This window comes from Rana temporaria, chromosome 1, assembly GCF_905171775.1.
Source record: "Rana temporaria chromosome 1, aRanTem1.1, whole genome shotgun sequence".
In the NCBI taxonomy this organism is placed as follows: domain Eukaryota; kingdom Metazoa; phylum Chordata; class Amphibia; order Anura; family Ranidae; genus Rana; species Rana temporaria.
In genome coordinates, this window is record NC_053489.1 from 184,157,857 (window position 1) to 184,182,912 (window position 25,056).

Below are 25,056 nucleotides of genomic sequence, written 5' to 3' on the forward strand. Positions count from 1 at the left end.
TGTGATTTTCTCCTCTCTACCTGGTTACTATTATTATTTTTTTTTGTTCTGTCCCGACCGGGACGGAATGGTTTTTCTTTTATTTTCTGTAAGACTGTCCTGGTCTATTGATTTGAAGTGCATTTATGTGGTGCTTGCTACAGATGATTTTACACTTAAGACATGGCAGTACAGATTGTGTTAACTAGCTGGAATGTAAGAGGTTTGGGTGACAAGGTGAAACGCCTGGCAGTAGGTCATGTACTTAAACGTCTGGGCTCCTCAGTAGTTTGCCTTCAGGAGACGCATATTCTCCCAGGTCAGGAATCTCCGTTCTCCTCTAGGCTGTATAGCAACCAGTACCACTCTGCTTTTTCATCGTATGCCAGAGGGGTCAGCACACTTATTGGCATAAATGTCCCGTTTACTTTTACCTCCTCTCTAATAGACCCTGGAGGTCGTTTTGTTTTTTTGCACTGTACCCTAAATGGCATACCATGTATTATAGCCAACATATACATACCGCCCCCTTTTTCGGCGGAGGTTCTCAAGACCCTGGCCACCTTCTTGTCACGTCACCCGGGTGTCCCTGCTCTCGTAGTGGGGGACTTCAACAATTTTTTGTGTGCTGACCTTGATGAGTTTTCTCCTGGGGCGCGGGCAGCCACACCAAGAGGGAGCCAGACGCCTTTTGCTCGGCTTCTGCAGGAGCTGGGGTTAAGAGATGTCTGGAGGCTCGCTCACCCACAGGAGAGATGTTACTCATGCCACTCCGCCTCGCATAGGGGCCTTTCTAGAATTGATCTGGGCCTGGGTAACAGTGAGATGCTTCCCCTGGTCTCGTCCGTAAAGTATGAGGCCAGGACTGTCTCTGACCACTCGCCTCTATGTATTGAGATATTGGCGTCTGGAATCTCTAAGCGCACTTGCTGGAGGCTTAATCCATTTTGGATGTCGCTGTTCCCAGCCCCTGATCCTATTCATACTGAACTAGTGAGTTTTGTTAGGGTTAACAGGAATTTCACGGGCCTGGGTGTCCTCTGGGATGCTCTTAAGGCCTTTCGGAGGGGCCAGTTTATCAGATCTATTAACTCCATTAAAACGGGGACGAGGTCTTGGGAACAATTTGTGCTTCGGGAGGCTGAGAGGGCTGAGTCAGCTTATGTGGACTCCCCCCTCTGAGCATACCGAAAGGGCATGGAATGAGGCTCAGAATATGGTTAAACATGTGACTATGACCAGGGCGGAGAATAAAAGATTTTTCCTTCAACAGAAGTACTTTGAGGACGGGGAGGGCACGGGTCATATGCTGGCTATGATGGTGAGAACACAAAGGGGCTCGCCACATATAGAGTCAATTACTAACGCCTCGGGGTCACTGGTTTCATCCCATGCGGATGTTCTGTCCACATTTAAAGATTTCTATGCTGATGTGTATTCCTCTAAAGTCTCACCTACAACTGGGGAGATTACCTCCTTTTTGGATCAGTGTCACCTCCCGCGTTTGTCGGCCGCAGATGTGGCGCAATTGAATGCGCCGCTCACGACTGATGAAATACTGGAGGCATTGGCGCTTTCCTCTCCTGGCAAGTCTCCGGGCTCGGAAGGCTTGCTGGCGGAGGTATATGGGCGCTACTCTGATGGCCTGATACCTCTTTTGAAAGAAGTGTTTGTAGATGCGTTTGATCGGGGATCCCTGCCCCAATCCATGAATGAGGCCATAATAGTTCTGCTACTGAAGCCTGGTAAGGACGCCCAGAGTGCTGACTCCTATAGACCTATATCACTACTGACAACAGACGTTAAATTATTGGCTAGGGTGTTGGCCACCAGGCTAGCTAAAGTAATAACTAAACTAATCCATACAGACCAGTCAGGTTTTATTCCTTCTCGGTCGACAGCCCTTAACATCAGGCGCCTTTTTCTCAATTTACAGATACCTGCTGATAATGAAGGCCAGAGGGCGATCCTGTCATTAGACGCTGCCAAAGCCTTTGACAGCGTCGAATGGCCCTATTTATGGGAGGTCCTGGGACGCTTTGGACTGGGCGACAGTTTTATTAGGTGGGTACGGCTGCTTTATGCTGCCCCCACGGCTAGGCTTCGAGTGAATGGGGACCTTACGGACCCCTTTCCTCTCTACAGAGGCACAAGGCAGGGGTGTCCTTTATCGCCCCTGCTTTTTGCACTGGCCCTCGAGCCGTTGGCGGCGCAGATACGGTCCTCCCCTGCGATAGTTGGTTTTGAGAGAGGTGAGCAGATAGAGAAGATTTCCCTTTACGCAGACGATACTTTGTTGTATCTGGGAGATGTGGATACATCTCTTACGGCAGCTATGGAATTGATCCAACGGTTTGGCTCCTTGTCGGGGTTCTCGATAAATTGGGGTAAATCCGTTATTTTACCTGTGGATGGTCCGGTCGCCTCTCTACCGGAGGCGGCGGGGTCATTACAGGTGGTGGAATCTTTTAAGTACTTGGGGGTTCAGGTGTCAGTTAACCCACAGAAATATCTGGAGGAGAATTTGTTGCAATTTGGTGTAAACTCCCGTTATCAGTAATCGGTAGGATAAATTTAATAAAAATGGTGTGGGGCCCCCAACTTCTATATATTATGCACAACTCCCCTCAGTGGATACCTCGTCGTTGGTTCACCCGGATAGACTCTCTATTTAGATCACTGATTTGGAAAAAAAAAGTGGCCCGTATTAGATTGTCCACGTTACAATATGATAAAGCTCAGGGAGGAGCGGCTGTCCCTAATCCTAAGTTTTATTTTTTGGCTTCTCAATTGCAGCATCTGTGTGGCATGGGGCGGGCCAATGATAGTGACTCAATTGATACTCTATTGCGAGTGGGTTCAGGGAGTGCATCGGTCTTGGCGAATTACAAAATGAATTTAGTCTACCTAGACAACAATTCTATAGGTATCTGCAACTCAGGCACGCCCTTCAGACCCAGGGGCGGGTGTCAGTTCTCCAATTATCTAGTCACAGGCTACTAACAGATGTATTCTCTGGCACGGAAAGAAAGGGTATGATATCCCATGTATACTCCTCCCTATTGTCGTCTGTGCAGAACTTAGCAACTCTGCCATGCAGGAGAGGGTGGACAGAGGATCTGGGGGACATTGATGGCGAGACCTGGGAAACTTGTTTACAGGCTGGCCCTCTCACCTCTGTCTCGCAGTCACACAGGTCGTCTCACCTGTTCCTGCTACACAGGGTTTACCGTACACCTATTCAACTGTTTCGGTGGGGAAGGCGGGACTCTTCCTTGTGTCCCAAGCTATGTGAGGAGGAGGGGTCGCTTATTCACCTGATGTGGCGCTGTCCCAAGCTACATCGGTTCTGGAGGAGTGTCACAGAGGTTATTTCCTCAGTGTTCCAAGTTAGGGTCCCACTGGACCCCATAGTATGCATACTAGGTGCCGTGGATGAAGAGGTATACCCTCCACCTATTAATATTGCAGTGATCAGGCTCTTATACCTAGCAAGGAAACAGATAGCTAGATTCTGGTTGTCCCCGCACGTCCCGACTAAGAAACAATGGATTGATCAAGTAAACCTTATTATTGTGAGAGAACATTATACATATCAGCATAGAAATGCCCCCAAGAAATTTAACTCCATTTGGCAGCCCTGGCTGGAAACGCCTGGACTAGCACCTCCGAGATTGGTTATGACTCGGCTGCTGCAGATGTAGTCGATATTGTCTTCTCGAGTACAAAACATAAAATCATAAACCATGTATGACTAAGTCAAAGAATGTATAAAATCTGCTGGCGGGGGCGTGACCGGATGTAGGAGTGGAGACGTGCAGTGTGTGAGGGAGATGTGAGGCATGGAGAGAGGTGTGTGTCTCCCATGGTCTATCCAACGCCTAAATATGCAGCTTCAACCTCCTGCCTAAAGCCCTCGCTCTATCCAGCTAAATTCTGATATTGATGTTGATACACCCGGTTAATACACTGCCAGCCTGAATCTGCGGTCAAGTTTTACACCATCTGCTATGAGCGTGTTAGTGGCAATGGTCTGACCTGAGTCTGTGAGGCATCAAGGCAGCTTACTGTGGAGGAAGGAACTCGAGGATTGCCAAAATCTGCCCCATTTGTTTCACCTACTTTGCTGTGCGGGCGCTGTGCTGGAGCGGGTGATAAGGTGTCCCCCTTGTTCTAAGCTGAGAGTCACCGGCGGTCCCACGGAGCCCCGTAGGGTCTGTTGTAGACTCACTCCCCCCGGAGAGCGTGATTGGAGGATTGCGGTCAGCTGACGGGGACACGTGACCGGCTTAGCGAATCGCGGCGTGCCGAGGCTGACGGCCGGAGGAACCAGCTGTAGCGGCTAGTGGAGGCCCCCTGTATCCTCGGAGGAGCCGAAGAGAGCGTAAACCTGCATGAGGACAGGGGCCCGCAGCGCAGAGAGCAAGAGCGGTTTGTGAGCCACAGCTGTGCAGGGGGTCACCGCAGTGACATCAAGATATCAAGACAGCTGAATTGAACTGATTTTTACAGCAGAATTGAAAAGACTCTGAAGCTGAGGGAAGACAACACTCAGAGGCGCAGTGAGTAAGGCACTGTTTTTCTTTGTATATACACTGCACAGGACTGTGTACCAGCAAAAAAAATGGGGACTTAATTGAACTGTACTATAAATCTGCACTCTGCACTTCACCTCCTTCCTACAGTATAGGGAAGTGGGAGTGAAGGAACTGTCGCGGTGGTATTATTGGAGAGAAAGGAATAATAATTAGAAGTTTTTTTACCAGCGGCTTGCTACTTTTCCCCTCTACTTGATAAAACTCTGGCTGTTACTGTGCTGTCATCCCCCTACTGATATTGGTGATATCCTCAGTATTACCCATTCTGAAATAGAGCGCGGGGAAAATTGTTTCCTATGGACTTCTCGTAAATGATTGTAAATTCTTTTTGTAAAGAAATTGAGAGACTACCAGGAAACAACTGGTAAATAGGCAAAATATCGTTCCGATCTGTGGTCAGCCCGCTTGGAGTTCCTTGAGCCCCAGTGCTGTAAAGCCCCAGTGCTGTAAAGCTGTAGGGGTAACATCGCCTGATTTATAGACCCTGTCCACTGCCGTTTTCCAGATTACTCTTTGCTTGCTTGGAGACTGGTAAAGCTTATAAGGTCACAATGTCAGGGCCACAAGCTCTTCGGTCAGCCAAGGATAAAGATAAGGGGAATCAAGCCTCTGCAGCAACCGCTAAACTGGAAAAATATTTTCATACAGCAGATCATACACCTGTTAAGACAGGATCATCAGCCCCGGTAAAAACAACAGACAGGAAGAGCCAGGGACAAACAGCGACCACTACAATGAAAAGCACAAGTGGTAAAAGCACAGCCGTAGCCAATAAAGAGGTGGAGACAGAACCAGCGTCAAATCCCCCTCCCATTACAAATACTCCTACGCTAGGCGATGTGTTCCTTGTGGTTAATGCTTGTAAACAGACACTAGGGGAACTATGTGAGCAAATGAAAGGTATTAAAGAAGAGCTGGTAGCAGTTCGACAGGAACTTCAAAAAACAAATGAGAGGTTAACGGAGGCAGAGGGAAGGATATCCCAAATAGAGGATGAGTTATACCCAGTAAAAGAAGAGGTTAAAATAATGAAACAACAAATGAGCAAATTTGATGAGAAGATGGATGACATAGAAAACAGGCTACGCAGGGATAATGTGCGTCTAGTGGGTCTACCAGAAAAATGTGAGGGGACCAACCCAACAGAGTTCCTGGAAAATTGGTTCATAAAATTATTTGGGAGAGAGTGCTTCACACAACAGTTCTCGATAGAAAGAGCACACAGAGTCCCGGCTAAACCTCCCCCTTCTGGCGGACACCCACGGTCAATGCTAATGAAATTCCTGAATTACAAAGATAAAGTAACACTGCTGAGAAAGAGTAGAGAAGCAGGGAATATTTTTTATGAAGGTCATAGGGTCTCACTATACCCTGATTTCTCACCTTCTCTACAGAAGCGGAGGGCAAACTTCGTCGATGTTAAACGCAAGATGCAGAAATTTGAACTCTCCTATGCCCTACTATATCCAGCAAGGCTACGTGTAGCAGCACTGGATAGGACTTTTTTCTTTGACACCCCAGAAAATGCAACGGCATGGCTGGAGGACAAAAAGGATCAGCTTTCAACAAAAGGGAGGGACACTTGAGAAGGGAATATGGGAAGGAGGGGAAGTTAATTTAAACAAAGTTATAGAGGTGATGGGTAGAGGGGGACATACACCACATGAGGGAGGAGAATGGTTTTGGAATGTAATGTAAAGGTATTTGACATGTGGAATGAATGGGGGGAGGGAGGAGGTGAATGGGGGGGAGGGGGAGTTGGGAGGGGGATGGGGGAAAGTATGGTAGTGAAAGGATTGGGGACGAATGGACCGATCACAAAAAAAGCCCCGGGGGATTACCTAGGAAGGTGGAGGAGGGAGTGGGGAGGAGGGAGGGAGAATTGGAGGGCGGGTGGGAGGGGGGGCAAGGTATTATTGAGGGTTATCTCAGAAAACATAGCTGGATTTGAACACAGGGTGGGTAAAGCATCTACAGGTATTATTGGGGGTTATCTTAGAAAATATAGAAGAGGTTTAAATATAGCAAGGGTAAAGCATATGTGTGTATGTGTACGTGTATATATATACGGATAGACAGTGCACATGGATGGGGTCCCTCAAGGGAAGAGAAAAACTTTAAAACACGTTTTTTTTTCTATCTTATTATTTTCTATATTTTTTCTTTTTCTTTTTTTTCTCTCTTTTTATTCATTATTGAGGAAAAAAGAGAAAAAAGTTTTCCTTTTTGAAGATAGAATACACAAGTAAATTAAGAAATGATAGTATAGTTACACAGACGCCACACAAGTGCACGATAAAAAAATGTTTGACTAAAATAAGTATTAAAAGTGGGGAAGTCATAGGGCTATATCCTCTGAAAATGAAACAAAATAGGAGCACACGTGCACAGATAGAAATTCCCTTTTTTTTTTTTTTCCCCCTATAAGATGTTATGTTGTAGTGATATGGTAGTGACGGGTGTTTCTTTAGGAAGCCTTCGGCTTTATAGATTTCACGTTTTGTTGTTTTCTTTTTCTTTATACGGATGGTTTCTATGCAATCTAGAGAGTTGAGAATTGGATCCTGGAATGTCCGTGGATTGGGCACTCCAGTTAAGAGAGCTGCTGTATTTGATATGCTGGATATATATGAGGTAGGACTGATCTGTCTGCAGGAGACACACTACACCAAAGAAATTAAGAAACAAGTCCAGAGCAAGAAATTTCAATATCAATACCACTCAGTACACACCTCCTATTCAAGGGGAGTGTCTGTTATGGTTAAAAGAGGAGTGATGTTTACCTGTAGACAGATCAGTATTGATGAAGAGGGGCGGTACATTTTTCTTTATTGTGTAATTGAGAACAAGGAATATGTCTTAGCAAACATATATATCCCACCGCCATTTAAGTTGGAAATTATGTATAAACTAATGAATTTTATGATAGATAAGTCGGGTATCCCAGTCATAGTAGTGGGAGATTTTAACGAGGTTATAAATAAAGACAGGGATAGATTCCCAAGGGGAAACGAATCAAATATTTCCGAGAGCCGATTGTCTCAGTTTCTACAGGAAGCAGGACTGTTTGATGTCTGGAGAGAGAGAAATCCAGAGGCTTTACAATACTCTTGTTGCTCTAGCTCCTACAATACACTCTCAAGGATAGATCTCGTATTAGGTAACATAGAAGCATCTCAAGTCATAAAAGGTATTGAATACCAGCCTAGAGGGGTATCAGACCACTCATTGGTAACAATAACTATGCGTTTAGAGACAAAGAGGTCTAATCCGATATGGAAAATCAGCCCACTGTGGTTCGAATTGATAGGGAAACCAGAGGAGATATTAGATAAATTAAAAGAGTTTATAGAGATTAACGAAGGAACCGCAACACCAGATGTAGTCTGGGATGCGTTGAAAGCATTCCTTAGGGGTTTATGCATTCAACAAGTGGCAAAAACAAAAAAAGCATCAAAAGATTGGGAAAAAAGGATAAGAGATGAACTAGTGAATGCCGAAAGGGAATATATCGAAGACCCAACATTAGATAAGCAAAGAATTTGGCTGCATAAGCAACAAGATTATAAAAACATAATGATAAGAAAATCAGAGAATAAGAAATTGTTCCAGAAGCAAGTTGCATTTGGGGAAGGGGAAAATGTTGGGAGAATGCTGGCTCACGTAGTGAGAACTAACTCCTCCCCATCCACAATAACTGCTATTAAAAAACTGAGCGGAGGAATATTTACCCGTGTGTCAGAAATAACAGATACATTTAGAGAATACTATGACAAGCTATATAAATCGCAGGGTGCTGTGGGAGCGGAGGAGTTGGAACTCTTTTTTAAAAACTTAGAGATACCAATTCTAACTGAGATAGAAAAAAAGCAAATGGAGGCCCCATTAACTCTTGAAGAGATACAAAGTGCAGTGGCAGAAATGGCAAACCAGAAATCACCCGGACCAGATGGGCTCCCTGTGGAAACCTATAAATACTATGGGAAAATACTACTCCCGGAACTCCTTAAAGTGTTGAATTGGTCATGGAGGGAGGGGAAATTGCCCACCTCGATGACCGAAGCAACAATAATAGTTCTACATAAGGATGGGAAAGACCCGCTAGAGACCACTTCTTATAGACCCATCTCCCTTCTATGCGCAGATGCCAAAATATTGGCTAAAATAATGGCGACCAGGCTAAATAAAATCATAACAAGACTAATACATCGAGACCAAACTGGGTTTATACCGGGAAGATCGACTAGCATGAACATCAGGAGGGTATTTCTTAATATACAAACACCAACAGAGAACAAAGGTACAAGAGCAGTAATGTCCTTAGATGTAGCAAAAGCTTTTGATAGCGTGGAATGGGAGTATATGTGGCACACATTAGAAGTTTTTGGGTTTGGCCCAGTGTTTATTAGGTGGATTAAAACGCTCTATAACGGTCCCAGTGCGAGAATTAGGGTCAATAACGATTATTCAGGTAAGATTCAGTTAGAGAGGGGTACGAGGCAGGGGTGCCCACTGTCACCCCTACTATTTGCGCTGGTAATGGAACCACTGGCCATTGCAATAAGGGCAGACACAAAAATGGAGGGATTCGTGAGGCCGACAGGGGAGGAGAGAATCGCACTCTATGCGGATGATGTTCTCCTCTTCCTCGGGGACACAAATCAATCCATTAAACAAGCAATGACTATATTTAGAGATTTTGGGAAACTATCAGGATTGGTAATAAACTGGGAGAAATCAGCATTAATGCCGATAGATCCAACAGAGAGTCAAACTTCAGTTGAAATCCCCCAGATGAAGAAAGTGGAGATAATGAAATATTTAGGAATATTCATAACAAGCGATCCCAATAAATACATAAAGTATAATTTAGTACCCCTTTTGTCTAAATTTAAAAAGAAAACCCAAATATGGCGGTATCTACCCCTATCAGTGGCAGGGAGATGTAATTTGATTAAAATGCTGTGGATGCCCCAATTATTGTACATATTGCATAATACACCAACATGGATAGATAAGAAGTGGTTCAGGAAAATAGATACATCGTTCAGAGAACTAATCTGGAAAGGGGGTCAATCTAGAATCAAGTTGCAAACACTGCAATTACCTATACGAGAGGGAGGAATGGCAGTACCCCACCCACAATGCTATTTCTTGGCAGCACAGCTGCAGCACATAGGGGTGAGAACTGAATCAGGAGGGGATACAAATTTGGGATTGATGTTTGTAGGGGCACCCCATAAGACAGCGGTGGAGGTACTGGAGGCCAATTCCTTTACTAATAGAATCCCAACGGTTAAGATGGCCCTCAAAGTGTGGAAAGCAGTAAAGATACTAGGAGGACAGGAAGGAATGACAGAAAACGCACCACTCTGGGATAATAGGAATCTCCAGGAACTGGAGTCAGTAGGGAAAATTAATGAATGGGCAGACAAGGGGATTACTAGATTGGCACAGTTATATGAAGGAAGAACTATAAAAACATTTGCCACAATCAGAAAAGATTATGATGTACCTAAACATACATTTTATAGATACCTCCAAATCAGACATGCTCTAGATGTTCAGTTTAATAGAGTAGGGCCAACATGGGTTAAGACCCCTGTCCTTCAGAAACTGAATAACTGGAGTAAGATGAAGGGATTTATCTCTGAGGCATACTCATACATATGCAAGGAGAGCATTGAAGGCCCAGAAAAACTTAAAAGTAGAGTAAAATGGGAGGAAGACCTAGGGATTATAAGAGAGGATCAATGGAGGAAGGTATTGGAAAGAGGACACTCGGCTACAGTCTCACCAGCACAGAGATTTTCCTTCCTGATGCTGATACATAGGACATATTACACACCTAAGAAATTATTTAAATTCGGATTGAGAGTGGATGCAGGATGCCCCAGGTGCCAAGAAACAGGAGATTTATTGCATATGATATGGAAGTGCCCGAAACTGTTCAGGTATTGGAGGGGGATACTGGACATCATTAGCAAGATATATAAAATAAAGTTGGAGATGAACCCCAGATTATGTATTTTGGGTCTAGGGGAAGAAATAAGTAGAATGACCAGCACATCAAAAGCAGTGTTGAGATGCTGCTTTCAGGCAAGAAAGCTAATAGCTCAGAGGTGGCAAGCAGCGAACCCTCCATCAGTAAAGGAATGGACTAACGTAGTCACTGAGACAATCTGGAAGGAGAAGGTTATCTATACCAGGAGAGGGAATATCAGGGAGTTTTGTAAAATGTGGAACCCTTGGTTGGAAGAAATGAGATACCCAGTGTGAAAGAAAACCTAATAAAGCGGATGATTAGAGCAGGGAGGGGGGAGGGGAGGGAGGGAAAAGGGTAAAATAAAAGGGGGAATATAGAAGAAAAAAAAAAAAAAAAAAGATAGTGAAGATCTAAATAATTCTGTTTAGATATTTTATGTTATTCATTTTTATTGATAGTAAATTCTAACGTAAACTATACAATCTGTATCCTTGTATGAGACACTAATGTATTTATCTATTAAATGTGTAATCAATAAAAACTTTTGAAATAAAAAAAAAAAAAAAAAGAATGTATAAAATCTAGACCATGATTGAGGTACGCATCTGTGGGGATTTTATACTGTGGTCAGGAGAATTTATGTAAGGTTGGGCAAGGACTCTGAATGTTTGAGCAGACTGTGGAATGCAGACTTTCAGTTTCAGCCCGTTGGCCTAGTGTGTGTTAGTGTTGGGGGGAGAGGCGGTTTCTCACCTGCCCGGCATGGTTCAAACTCCTTTAATGGCGGAATTTGGTTTAGGTAACCTCCTGGTGCCTCTGTTCTGGCATGCGTAAAGTATAATTCTTTTTGTAACAATACTATTTTGTAACTTTCTTGTATGCCGACATATATTTCTGTACCGTACTTATATTTTTGGCACAATAAACCATTTTACTGATTAAAAAAAAAAAAGAACAGAAGTCGCAGAGTTAATATCTGCATCAGAAGTATGCCTGAGGCGGCCGGTCCCAGGGACATAATACCCTCACTACAAGGCCTTTTTAAAAAGGTTCTTAGCCGTGCTGCGCCTGGCCATATTGAGATTGATCGTGCTCATAGGGCCCTCTGTCCGCCTTTGGACGATCTGGATAAGCCACAGGACATTTGCAAGCTGCACAAGTATTCCCTGAAAGAACGCATAATGTCTCAAGTCAGGGGTGTCTGCCACATGGACTTTGATGGCGCGCAGCTGTCCATTTTTCAGGATCTCTCCAGGCGCACCCTGATGCAACCCCGGGCCCTTAAACCGCTACTTGAGGCTCTGCTGGATGCTAAGCGAACCTACAGGTGGGGCTTCCCGTTTCACTTGTTGGTGACCAAGGATGGCCGTCAGGTTATTTTGCGCAACAGAGATGAACTGCTGCAGTTCTTGCAACACCAACTATTGATGACCCAGACTGGAGGTCCTGTCCGGAGATCCCTCTCCCTGGACGGCCACAGCCTTGGCGCTCCGCCCGTCGTAGGGGCCAAAACAGGTGCAGGACTGGCGAAGTCCCTCATCGGGCTGACTCGCCTTCTTCTCAACATCCCCCCTCTCAAAGGAGATCCTGAGGACGCATGTGAACTGCCTGATTAAATTTCTTTGTTTCTGTTAACAGGGTCCACCTCCACCCTCCTCAGGGTGTTGGTTAGAAGTTGCTTTATACTGCTGCTGTGGTAACTATACATTGGGCTGGCAAATATTTGGTGTCGGTATGCCCTTCATGTGGTGCAGGGGTGGTTCTTTCTGGTGGGCTCGCACCTAGTGTTGTGCCACTTCCCTCACATAGGTCAACTCTTCGGAGTTATGTCCTGAGTTTGGGACCCAGCGCTACTTGCTGACCTCCATCCTCCCTTTGGCCAGATGGCCGGGTGGAGGTGCCCGACTAGTAGTGGTCGGATATCTTGGGAGGCCCTTGTGGCGACTTCCCTGCTGACTAGGTTATATGATCTGATGTTTTTTTGTTTTCTTGGTTTTTAGGTTTGTTTTTTATCTTCTCAGCACTTCTTGACTCATGAATCACTCACCTGCAGGTATCTTCTCCCTCCTGGGAGGATTCCTAACATTAAGGGTATCAGCATTGGGCCGCAGGAACACAAACTTTCTGCAGTTCGAGAATGGAACCAGACAGAGGTGCCCATTGTCCCCTCTCATTTTCGCCCTCACCTTGGAGCCACTGCTCAATCGGAGTCGCGCCAATCCCAACATTAAGGGTATCGGCATTGGGCCGCAGGAACACAAACTTTCTGCATATGCGGATGATGTCTTGTTTTATGTGGCTGACCCGTTGATCTTTCTCCCCAATATCATGAACAAATTACAGACCTTTGGCTCTGTTCCTAACTTTAAAAATCAATTACACCAAGTCGGAGATCCTGTCCTTGAATATCTCCCCGAGCTTGCGTACATGGTTGCAATCCTCTTTCTCCTTCCCCTGGTGCAGTACTCACCTGAAATACATGGGGGTTAATCTCACCCACCTATGCTCTCAACTGTATAATGGTAATTACGCCCAGCTACTAAGCATTATAAAATCAGATTTACATAGGTGGGATAGGGAGACTTTTTCATGGATGGGCCGAGTCAGTGTGTTAAAGATGAATGTGCCATCTCGCATTTTGCTTTACCTACAAATGGCACCGATGTCTTTACCCAGGTCTTTTTTTTTTCGAGCCTTAACAGTATGTTCCTAAAATATATCTGGCAGGGGGGAGTTCCCAGATTGGCGCTTCGCACCTTACAGAGACCTAAGCGGCCTTGGCATCCCAGATATCCGCAAGTATTACAAGGCGATCGCCCTGCAGCGGATATTGTATTGGCACCATGGGGTAACCACTAAGGTGTGGGTTTCATTAGAAAAGTTTTTGGCAGGTCGCAACCTATCCCATGACCCCAGGCATATAGAGATTTGTCAGCCTATGTCTCCCCAGTGACGGCTCATGCTTTAAAGTTATGGGATACTCTGAATAGCTCAGGACAGCTTGCCCCTCTTTACTCCCTGCTGGCACCCTTGGGAGGCTTCCCATGGTTTGCCCCGGGGATACACCCGTCTTTTTTACACACCTGGATGGCAGATGTTGAGGTGAGATGCAGCAGGTTCTTCCAAGACCAGGGACTGATCCCGTTGGAGGCACTTAGAGGCCAATATGGCGGATTCCGTTAGATGGATGGAGATATGGGCAACTTTGCGCATGGTCTACCTTAAGCCATACGCTCCCCCACCACAGCCACCCCTTTTGAGAAGCTGTGAATGTCTGCCAATCCAATCCCGCACTCAATATCTGTCCTCTATGAGCTGTTGCTGAGGCGAGGTCCCCTGGGGAAACCCATATACATTCGGGAGTGGGGAAGAAATTTAAAACATGAGTTTACCGACACGCAACGTGATCAATTATACCGCCTTACTCACTCTAGCTCTGTTGATACGAAAATGAAGGAGAACGGGTTTAAGGTACTAACTAGATGGTACAGGGTCCCCACTAAACTTGCAAAAATGTACCCAACCTCCTCGGCCGCTTGATGGCGGGAGTGTGGGCAAAGGGGTTCCTTTTTACACATATGGTGGGACTGCCCTAAGCTGAGGCCTTATTGGCAAGATATTAGAACCCAAATAAACGGTATTCTGGACATAGACCTGCCTGACTCTCCAATGAGCTTTCTCCTGCATGTCCCAGCCATTACAATCGATTTATTTGTAGGTGTAGGGGACAAGCAACTCCTCCAAGATGCCACTGAAACTGACATTTAGCCCATAACAGGGTCAGACCATGCACCTGTTTCACTGACTCTTGGGGACAAACTTACACATTCCAGCTTTACCAATTGGAGGAATGACCCGCATCTAATGGCAATTCCCAGCAATACAGCTCTCATTCAAAGCTGTATGAAGGAATATTTTGAGTTAAATGAATCTTCAGTCTCAAACCCTTCTATTGTATGGTCAGCCCATAAGGCATATATACGTGGCACGCTCAATAAGTTGAGCTCCCAAACCAAACGCCAAAGGACACAGCAGCTAACAGAACTACTAGACAGCAAAACTAAATTAGAACTTATAAACAAAACCAATCCTACGCCAACAATTAGTGATGAAATATTTCAAGCCAGAAATGACCTAAGGTCCTTGCTTTATGCCAAACATGCTAAATTGATGCTGAAACTACGTACCACTTTTTACACAGCTGGGAACAAAGACGGCAAGCTTTTAGCTAACCAAATCAAAGAAGAGCTAAACACGGGATTCCCTACATTATTCACCCCACTAGTGGAGACAAACTATACCACCAGGACATTTCAAAAGCCTTTCAAGCATATTATCAAGCATTATACAACCTTACAGATGACCCCACAACAACACAACCCACAGAGGCCAACATTAAATCTTTCCTAGACCAACTGAAACGCCCCAAAACTATCTCCTGAACAACTTACGTCTCTAAACAGTCCATTCACTACCACCAAAATCACTCAGACCATACAGACACTCCCCTCTGGTAAAGCCCCTGGCCCAGATGGATTTTCGGCCAAATATTACAAATTGTTTGACACCACTATAGCTCCACATTTATGTCAGTTGTTCAACGCTGCTGTGTCCTCAGGCACCTTTCCTGATGAAATGCTTTCTGCAAACATGGTGACCTTGCCTAAACCAGGGAGGGAGATGGTTACCCCATCCAATTTTTGCCCCATCTCTCTACTAAATACAGACCTCAAAGACTAGCTCCAATTATGCCCCACCTCATACAGTACATCCAGACCAGGTCGGCTTTACCATGGGTAGACAAGCGCCTGATGCAACCCGTAAAATAACAAATCTCCTCCATTACGCTGAGAGCAATAACATCCCATCTCGGTTCATAACATTAGACGCAGAAAAAGCATTCGATAGGATCCACTGGGGCTATATGAATTGTACTCTAAATTAATTTGGCTTCAAAGGCAATATTCTATCAGCCATGTTAGCCCTATATTCACAACCCTCAGCCCGGGTCCTCTCAGATGGTACCTTTTCTGACCCATTCCCCAGCACTAATGGCACCAGACAAGGATGCCCCCTCTCCCTAATAACACATTTAATGTTATCCTATGTGTCCATGCACACAATCACATTTTTTGGCATTTTAAAGCAGTTGGGTTTATGTCCGTTTTTTCAGACGCAAAATTTTGGGTTCAGAAGCGTTTTATTTTTGCGTTTTAAACTTTGGGAGGGTCTACAATGTCTTTGAGATAAGCGCTGACAGCCGCAAGCGCGGTAAAACGCTGCAAAACGCTGCGCAATTCGCGGCAAAAACGGGCGTTTTGAAAGCCGTTTTTTGCCTTTAAAAACGTGAGTTTAGAGGTGTTTGTAATTGCTTCTCGTGTGCATGGGGCCTAACAGACCCTGCTTCCTCTCTGGTTCAGGTACAGAAAATCTGGACTGTCGAACTCTTCTACAAGGTAAATGAGTTCAAGTCAAATGTCCTGAGTGTAATGGTATCTGATGCTACTAAGCCTTGTCTAAAAGCAATAGCCCCCTATAAATGGGTGCCCACTTCCATGCCTTACTTGGGAATTAATCTGACTACCCCATCCTCCAATTTGTATACATACAACTACATTCCCTTTCTGTAGATCTGTTAGAAATACCTTCAAATGATTAGCAGACAATATCTCTCCTGGGCGGGTAGAATGGCGGCCTTCAAAATGCTTACTTTACCTAAACTTCTTTATCTGTACAGAGCCTTACCTATTGTTCCACCCGTGACATTTTCCGCCACCCTCAAAAGAACACTGTGCTCCTTTATTTGGCAAGATAGGAAACCCCGTTGTCCATACACCTCCATCATTAAAACACAAATCGGTAGGTGGAATGGGATTCCCTGACGTAAATGACTATCATACGGCAGTGATTCTTGACCAAATCAGACACTGGTTCACACCCTCCTGCAATAAACAATGGCAGCACATCGAACAATCGTTCATAGCTGAGGGCAAACTGAGCTCTCTCCTCCTAGCCCAGTCCTTCCCTAATAAAACCAAGTAAGTGAGACATCCCATGATTTTAGCTGCTGTCGCAGCATGGAAAACTTTAGCCTCCAACTTCCCATCACTAGACTGTGACCAAATCATACCCATTCCGATAGAAAGCCTCAAATTCCTCATACCAGACTTTTCCCTAAAACACTGGTCCCACATCAGGCACCAACCAATCACCTTGCTACTACACAACAAACTCCTCCTAACATTTCCGGATCTACAAAAAAACACATAACATACCTCTACAGGGAGCGTACACACACACACACACAAGCAAATATCATCCTACTTACAAAAAAAAAAAACCTCTACCCCATGAACTAAGCTACCACATAAAGTATGGTCCTTCTGGACATCTACCTCCCTCAAAGCTAAAGGGATAACTCTCATCTATAACGCCCCACATAACAAAGACCAGTTTGCCAAAACATCAACATATAAAAGGTGGGAAAGAGACCTACAAATCACATTTTCTGATCTCCAGTGGTGCAAAGCTATTCACTACAACCCGAAAACCTCCAAATGCATCACCTATTTCGCAAAAACTCCATCATAGATGGTACCTTAACCCAGTACAACGATATAAATTTGCAAATATAGATGACTATCTCTGTTGGAAAGGTTGCTCCTCTAAAGGTTCCCTACTTCACATCCTTTGGGAATGCCCACAAATTTACCCATTCTGCAAAGAGGTTTTCAGCTTCATCTCAGACATAACGAGGCACAAATCCAATCCCTCTCCATCGCTAGCAATTCTTAGCCTAGGAATAGACTCTTACCCAAAAGAGTTCAGAACTCTAGTAATGCATATATTATTTGCAGCTAGATTGCTCATTATGCGCAAGTGGAGATGCTCCCTAACCCCATCTATTACAGATGTCCGATCTCAACTTACTTGAGTTAAAGAATTTGAATTTAGCTCCGCCCTATACATAAATACTGTTACAAAATGCAATAACGCCTGAAAACCCTGGCTTCAAACTCAAACAACATAAGTCAACCACAATAGAATACAGGGTTATAAGTGAAAAAATAACCAACAACAATTTCGTTGTTGATTTACTTGCCAATTTCATTACGACTCAAGGTTCTCTGGACTGTAATTCCTAGTTGATAATGTTCTTTAATATTGTTTTACCACTACCTGATGTTCATTACTCCTTTATTTTTCAATATCTGACATTCCAAATTAGACCATATCCAACGCAAATTAAAAATTAGGCGTATTGTCCCCCCCATAGAACACAGTTAGTTCCCAGATAGGGTGTTCGGGGGATGTGGACAATACAAAGCACCAGCTGCATACCATTACATGTTATAGTCAGTTCAAATAAGCTTGTTACCATCACTGTAACCGTTATTGTATCTCACTGTAATATGTCTACTATATCAGACAACGTTCAACCTCTTGCATATGTATGTATTGTCACTGAAAACAAAAGAAAAACACTTTTAAAGAAAAAAAAAAAAACTAGAACAGCATATTCTTTTGCAACACTAAGATTTTTGAAAGATGTTATGTGGAAAACATATATTTTATAGTTGGGTATACTACACAATAGGCGAATTAGGAATAAATGGCAGTGTTTACCCTGCGTAGTATACCGTAAGACTATAAGAACGGTGTTATTTAGAAAATATTACATTTATGGCTTGGCATAGGTGATTTAGAAAAGAAATGGCACTTTACCTGTAAGAAAGTTGGTACTTGGAACAGATATATATTTTATGGTTTGGCATATAACAGATGGCTTATAAATAAATGGCAGAGTTTACCTTATGCAGTATACCCGTAAGACTAATAACTAGATCTTCTGTGCTATTTAGCAGAGGAATTATCGCTTTTGCTTTAGTCACAAGCTGAGCATGCTGTTCAGAATCTCTTGCACAATCTTCACGGCTGTGTTTCCAGCTTGAACCAGACAGAAGCAGCGTTTCTATGTAAAGTTGGAGTGCAGCATCGCTATCCAACATAAATGTGCTTAAAAAAAAAAAAAAGTTTTAAGAAATGACTGTACATTCAAATAACTGTGGGCAAAGCAGCTCTTAAAAAGTAGCTATTTACTTGCAGTATTTAAGTATAAGTTCTGTATCCACATTTGAATTTTGAACTAATGTTGAAATAAGCTCTTTCTTCTGTTGTGGTCCTTGTCGGAAGGCAGACTGGAAAGATATCTGTAATATAAATAATCTGAATTAGAGTAATGAAAACAGCATTTATTATAAAGTAGATCTACAGTACACAAACTGCTTTATTCTAGGGCTGTGCAAATTAACTTTTAATTAATCGATTAATCTTTAATTTTTTTGATTGATGAAAATCTTTTTGATCGATTAAAATTCTTTTGATTGGTACTCACCTCTCCGCCGGCTTCTGGGCCTTCAGGGAGTTCCGTCGGAGATCCAGTAACGTCACGGACACCGGGGCGGCTTGCAGTGTCCATCTGAAGGGCTCCTTTGCTGTGCCTTGTACACTTCCCTCTATCACTTCCCTCTATCAACCTGGGATTCTACAACCATCCACTGGGAGTTGTGATAGTTCCCATCATGGGACATCTACATGCCGACGGAATGATGTTAACCTCTCCTCATCTGGATTCAGCAGTGGTATCGTTGTACACATTTTTATACCAGTATCATACTTAGCTACATGTTTTTATGACTTCTTTTGGTACCGTTTGGTATTACTCGCACCATTTTTACAGATTATGTAGCTACATCGATTTTATCTCCAAGGAGATCAGCTAAAAGTAGTTGGATCTGTATGTGCGTTATAATTAATCGAAATTAGTCGATTAATCGATTAAAAAAACAAACGATTAATCGAACAGAAAAATGTTGATCAGTAACAGCCATATCTTATTCAATAAATAGCACAAATAAAGAAGCAAAGTGCAAATTCTTCAGAGCAGCAAAGCTAAACCTTTCCCGCACAGCCCCATCGTCCCTTAATGGTTTTGCTGTCACAGTGGCCAGGTGAATGGGAACCCATCCCACCCGCTCCCAATCATCGCTAGAGTATAAGTGTTAATTGGGGAGCAAGGAGGGAAAAAAGCTGCAGTTAATTATAGGGTTTAGGTCTGCTTGAGGACTTTAGTTATTAGTACACAAGTTCTGCTACCACCTTCAAATGAATGGACACTGGGCAGAAAAAACAAACAAAAAACCCCCTCCCAGCTCAGCAAAGCTTTTTGTAACAAGGGACACAAGCCACTGGGGAGGGATCACTGTGATATACTCCAAGAAAATAAGATTACAGGTAAACCAAAAATGACAATTACTTCATTGTACATTTAAACAGGAGGTATTAGTCATTACAGGACACAGGAGGTATTAGACATTACTGAACGTGATGTCCTAAAACAATGAATCTGAGGGGTGAGCAACACAGCAACAAGGCCAGCAAGCCCAAATCCCCAAACAGAAATGAAAGCCAGTTGCAAGACCCTTCGCTCAAAACTGGCAGCGACAAAAAGGCAAATAAGTCAACCTGGTAGAACATTGTAAACCTGTGAAGAGAAGTCAGGGTAGCAGCAGTACAACATTGAACAAAAGAAGCTTGATGCTGAATGGTCCAGGAAGCACTGATACTTCTAGGCGAATAGAACTTTACCAGGGAAGAAGGAACTTCGCCCTTGATCTCATAAGCCTAGAGATGTGAGCGGACAATCCACCTGAAAATAGTAGATTTAGAAGCAGCCTGACCTATATGATGTCCCTCAAGCAGAACAGGGAATCAGACAAAACGGAACTGTAGACTTCATATAGACTGCAAACAGCTTGGACGAAAAGCACCTTCTCTTTTAGGCCCCTTTCACACGGACAGATAGAATGGTTCTTTTAGGATTTTCTAGTTTTCTACTGCAGCTAAAAGCACACAATGCGATTTTGTTACATGCGGTTTGGTGCGAATAGAAAAAATAGAATGGAATGTGTCCAGGTGCGATGTACCGCAGCTATATGCACATAACCGCAGGTAATCAGTCTTTTTTTGTCAACTGCGGATAGTGGCGAGAGAAAGAAAAAAAAGAAGAACAGGAAGCACATCATAATAAAATAAAAATAAAAAAGGGTTGCTATGGGAATGACTACCACAGCTAAACGCAATGTACAAATGCAATTAATCGCAGTGCCTGGAGCCTTGACTCTCATAAAACATTTTACATGCTTAACCACTTAAGGACCCCTTCACGCTGATATACATCAGCAGAATGGCACATCAACGTATAGGTACGTTGTCCTTTAAGCCCAGCCGTGGGATCCATGATAGTATTCAAAGCCAAAGACATCTCCAGACCAGACAGCTAGAGTCTGTTCTATGACATACTTTAAGATGGAACAGATTTCAAACCAAGTGAAATAAACCATCCAAATATGAATGGTACACCTTCCAGAGAATTGACTTTCTAGCCCTGTAAAGGTGAGAAATTATAGAGTCTGAAAATCCCCCGTCTCTCAGGACCTGGGCTCCAAATAGCCACGCTGTCAAAGCCAGCGACCATAAAACAGGATGGAATATCTGACCCTGAGATAGCCGGTCTGGCCAATCTGAAAAAAAAAGCCTACAGCTTGGTTGCCAAGAGGTCTACGATGCTTGCATACTTCGTTCTTTTTGACCAGGTAAGTGCAATACGGATCATCGGGACACCCTCCACCTTTATTCTGAGTAACAGGTGAAGGAGTTGAGAAGCGGAGTAAAGGCAAAGATCAGAGGAAACTAAACCCAGAGAGTCACCAGTGCATTAATTGCAATGGCCAGAGGAACCCTAGTGTGGAACACAAACTCATCCATCATTCTGAAAGCCCAAGTATCCATGTCTGGTGCCCCCCACCACAGACAAATCACTGCAAACCCCTCCAGGAGAAGGGCCCATTCCTTTGGATTCAGTTCTTAACAACTATAAAAAATCTGCCTAGCAATCTTCTACGCCAGATAGCAAAGATGGCTCGAAACATGAAGTTATGCCAATGACAAAAATAAGTTTGCTTCTTCCTGAGCAGCACTACTTAATTTCCTTCCTTAATGGTTGGTGTATGCTACCACAGTGCATTGCCTGACTTCACCCTTACAGGGAGACCCTGAATGCAGACAGACCAATGTAAGTGCCAGCCCTATCTACCCAAAGTACAGGATGTTGATTGTTGATCAAGAACTTACAATTCATTGCAAGGAAGGATTTCCATGCATCCAGCATCTAAGTGTATATCCACCATTTCAGAGCAACTCTAGTCCTGGGAGTCAAATGCATTGGCTGATCCATGGACTCCCGACACTTGTCCCATATGGCCAGGATATTCAGTTTCAGAGCTCTCAAACGGAGCAAGTTATCCAGATATTCCACAGTGGGACTTCCCTTTAGGAGTGGGACACCCTGGGAGTCATTGATAGTAACGCCACAAACGTCTAATGGTGCATCTCCACTGTAAGCACTGGTTGGTACGGTCAAAAAACGTAGATGTGTAGACAGACATCCTTTATGTCAACTGATGCCAGGGAATTCCCCTGACAATAGGAAGCAATCGTCAACCAGAAAAACATCATCCTGAATTTATTTGATGTTCAGGAAGTTGTCAAGACCTTTAAGCCCCGTACACACGGTCGGATTTTCGGCCAACCAACTTCAAAATCCGGCACTTTTCTAATTTCTCCGACCGTGTGTACGTTTCATCGGACCAACTTTTTTGGCTTCAATCGGACAAAAAGTTGGGTCTGTGAACGGACCAACTTTCTGTTCTGAAAAGTCCGATTGTGCAAAGTGCGACCGTGTGTACAGAAAACCATCGGATTTTTCAAAAAAAGCTAAATGCGCATGCCCCGAAATAAAGAGCACCCGGAAGCCAGCTGTCTAGTAAAACTAGCGTTCGTATTTGAAAATGCTCATTCGTCACGCGGCAAGTTTCGAAATCTCAAATAGCAGCGCATATTCTATTTTTCTTTAGAATGTCCTAATATGTACATCTGCTCAACTGGTGATACGGACGGATTAAAAACAAATGTATTTACTTTGGATTAGTGTATTTTCTGGATATGAATCCAGCCTTTTTTTTCTTATTTATTTGAAATGCAAAACCAATAAATATCCCCAATTCTTTATGCTGTGCAAAGTAATAACTACCCTATTTATGTCCCTTCAATTTTAGCAAAGGGCCTGCCTACTCACAAACTTACATTTGACTTTCCACACATAATGCACAAGTTTTTAGCATCATCATTTTATTTAGCAAAAAATGGGAAAAATAATAACAGATCCAAATACAAAACAACAGGAAGGCAGCAATTGAAGAACTGGTTGAGTTGGCAAAGCCTCTGTACCCCAGGGCATACATAAATTAGGTTATAATCTCCAAACTTGGGGACCTGAGCATTAACTAAAATATAAGGAGCCCAAGAAGATTGTGGTCTCCAAAAGATGGGGAGCAGCAGCAGCAGACATATTTGTGCCCAGGCTGTGGTACTTCAACAGGCTGATATTTCAGCATACCAAACTGGCCAACACTCTCCACACTTCACACCTCATCAGCTGAAGCGTTATAATTTTTAACACTCACACCACAATACCAAAAACAATAATATCTAAAAAATAAAGATTTTATGCCATAATTCGAGCATTTTTTCTTAAGCCAAACCAAACAAAACATACTCAACTACAAATAATAGCAAAAATATGTTCAAAATCATAGATATTTAAAGATAAATTAGTATCCCCTAAAATCGGGGCTCGGAGTTGGCCACTGACCCCCATGCTGCTGTGGTGGGTTGGCTTGCTGGGGTGGGTTGGCTTGCTGGGGTGGGTTGGCTTGCTGGGGTGGGTGGGCTTGCTGGGGTGGGTGGGCTTGCTGGGGTGGGTAGGTTGGCTGGGGTGGGTAGTTTGGCTGGTGTGGCTCGGCTTGCTGGGGTGGGTGGGATTGCTGGGGTGGGTAGGTTGGCTGGGGTGGGTAGGTTGGCTGGGGTGGGTAGGTTGGCTGGTGTGGCTCGGCTTGCTGGGGTGGGTGGGATTGCTGGGGTGGGTAGGTTGGCTGGTGTGGCTCGGCTTGCTGGGGTGGGTAGGTTGGCTGGTGTGGGTAGGTTGGCTGGGGTGGGTAGGTTGGCTGGTGTGGGTAGGCAGGCTGGTGTGGGTAGGTTGGCTGGTGTGGGTAGGCTGGGTGTGCTTGGAAGCTTGTCTGTTGTTGGTAGGCCTGTTGTACATTGGCTGGAGGTGTGTGATCTATATCACAGACATGTGAAATAGGGGTTAGCTCCCGTTTCCTGGCCTTGCTAAGGAGCTGGACCATGATCCCCTCACATAGCTCCCTTTGATCGGCATCAATCTCCCGTAGTTTGTTTGCTATAAAACAGCCAAACCCTTCTGCACTATCGGGTGCTGTGGTGATGACCGATGTGGCCCTACTTAGAAAATCAGCCGTGGCATCATCCAGATGTTGCCTCTTCTTGGCCCTTTTCCTAGGAGGGTTCAGTGTAGGGATTCTACATTGTGTGGACTGTCTGCTGGGCCCAGCCTCTTCTTGGCTGGCAACGTCCTGTGTCTGAAAAAGGAGCATCATTTTATTTTCTTGCCATCATAACAACACATTAACATCATAGTCAGGGGCGTACCTAGAGCATTTTGCACCCGGGGCAGATCCAATATCTGGCCCCCCCCCCCCCCCCACACGTTAAAATGTACAAACACCCCACTGTGCCCCCTGCATACCTCTGCATCCTTCAATATCATTTTTTTACTACTGCGTACCCCTCTCCACAACTGCACGTCTGGACCCCTTTACATTACCCAGCACCCTACACCTCTGGTCATGTCACCCCCCTAGCAACGCCACTGATCATAGTATATCTGAATGCACATATTTTCAGGAATACTATACCTGTGTCAAGCTGAGCTCCTCCTCCTCCTCCTCCTCCTCCTCCTCATCCTGAGTTGGTTCAGCCTCAGTATCTGTGGCCTCTGCTGATGCGGATGCAAGTGTGGACAGATGTTTTCTTGGCTCTGTTTGGTCCTTTAAAAACATCAGGCTGCTGAAGTACCATAGCTTGGGCACATAAACATCATCTGCTGCCGCTCCCGATCTTTTTGAACACTCAATCTTCTTGAGCTCCCTCTTAAAAGTGCTCCTCAGGCCCCCAATTTTTGCTTTTATTTGGGTCTCGTTGGCCCTGGGGTACACAGTCTTTGCTTCTGCCACCAGTTCATCAATTGCTGCCTGCCTTTTATTTTTATTGGAGTAGTCTTTATTGGTGACCTGCCACAGACATGTGTGTGATCTATAGAGATCAATAAAAGCAGTGATGAATGCTTTGGAATTAAGCTTTCCACCCTTTGCTTTCGGCATTATTTGGATGAGATATCTGCAATAAAGGATACAATACGACCAATAAGTGCTTGCTGTAACTTCCTAACCTGCTTATACAATCTCTGTTTGCTCTAAGCTAAATCATGCAGTAACCACTAGTGTCCCAATGTAT

At 44.1% G+C, this 25,056-nt stretch overlaps 1 protein-coding gene across 1 annotated transcript in view; it reads right to left on the reverse strand.

Annotated features, from left to right (window-relative positions):
- The window catches only part of KNTC1 (kinetochore associated 1), a 552,295-nt gene that overhangs the window by 163,738 nt on the left and 363,501 nt on the right, over nt 1-25,056 (reverse strand). Inside the window, exons 43-44 of the mRNA XM_040347334.1 lie at nt 18,664-18,773; nt 18,375-18,579 (exon numbers count right to left, since the gene is read on the reverse strand). Coding sequence (XP_040203268.1) covers nt 18,375-18,579; nt 18,664-18,773 — 315 coding nt within the window. The remainder of the gene's footprint in view (nt 1-18,374; nt 18,580-18,663; nt 18,774-25,056) is intronic.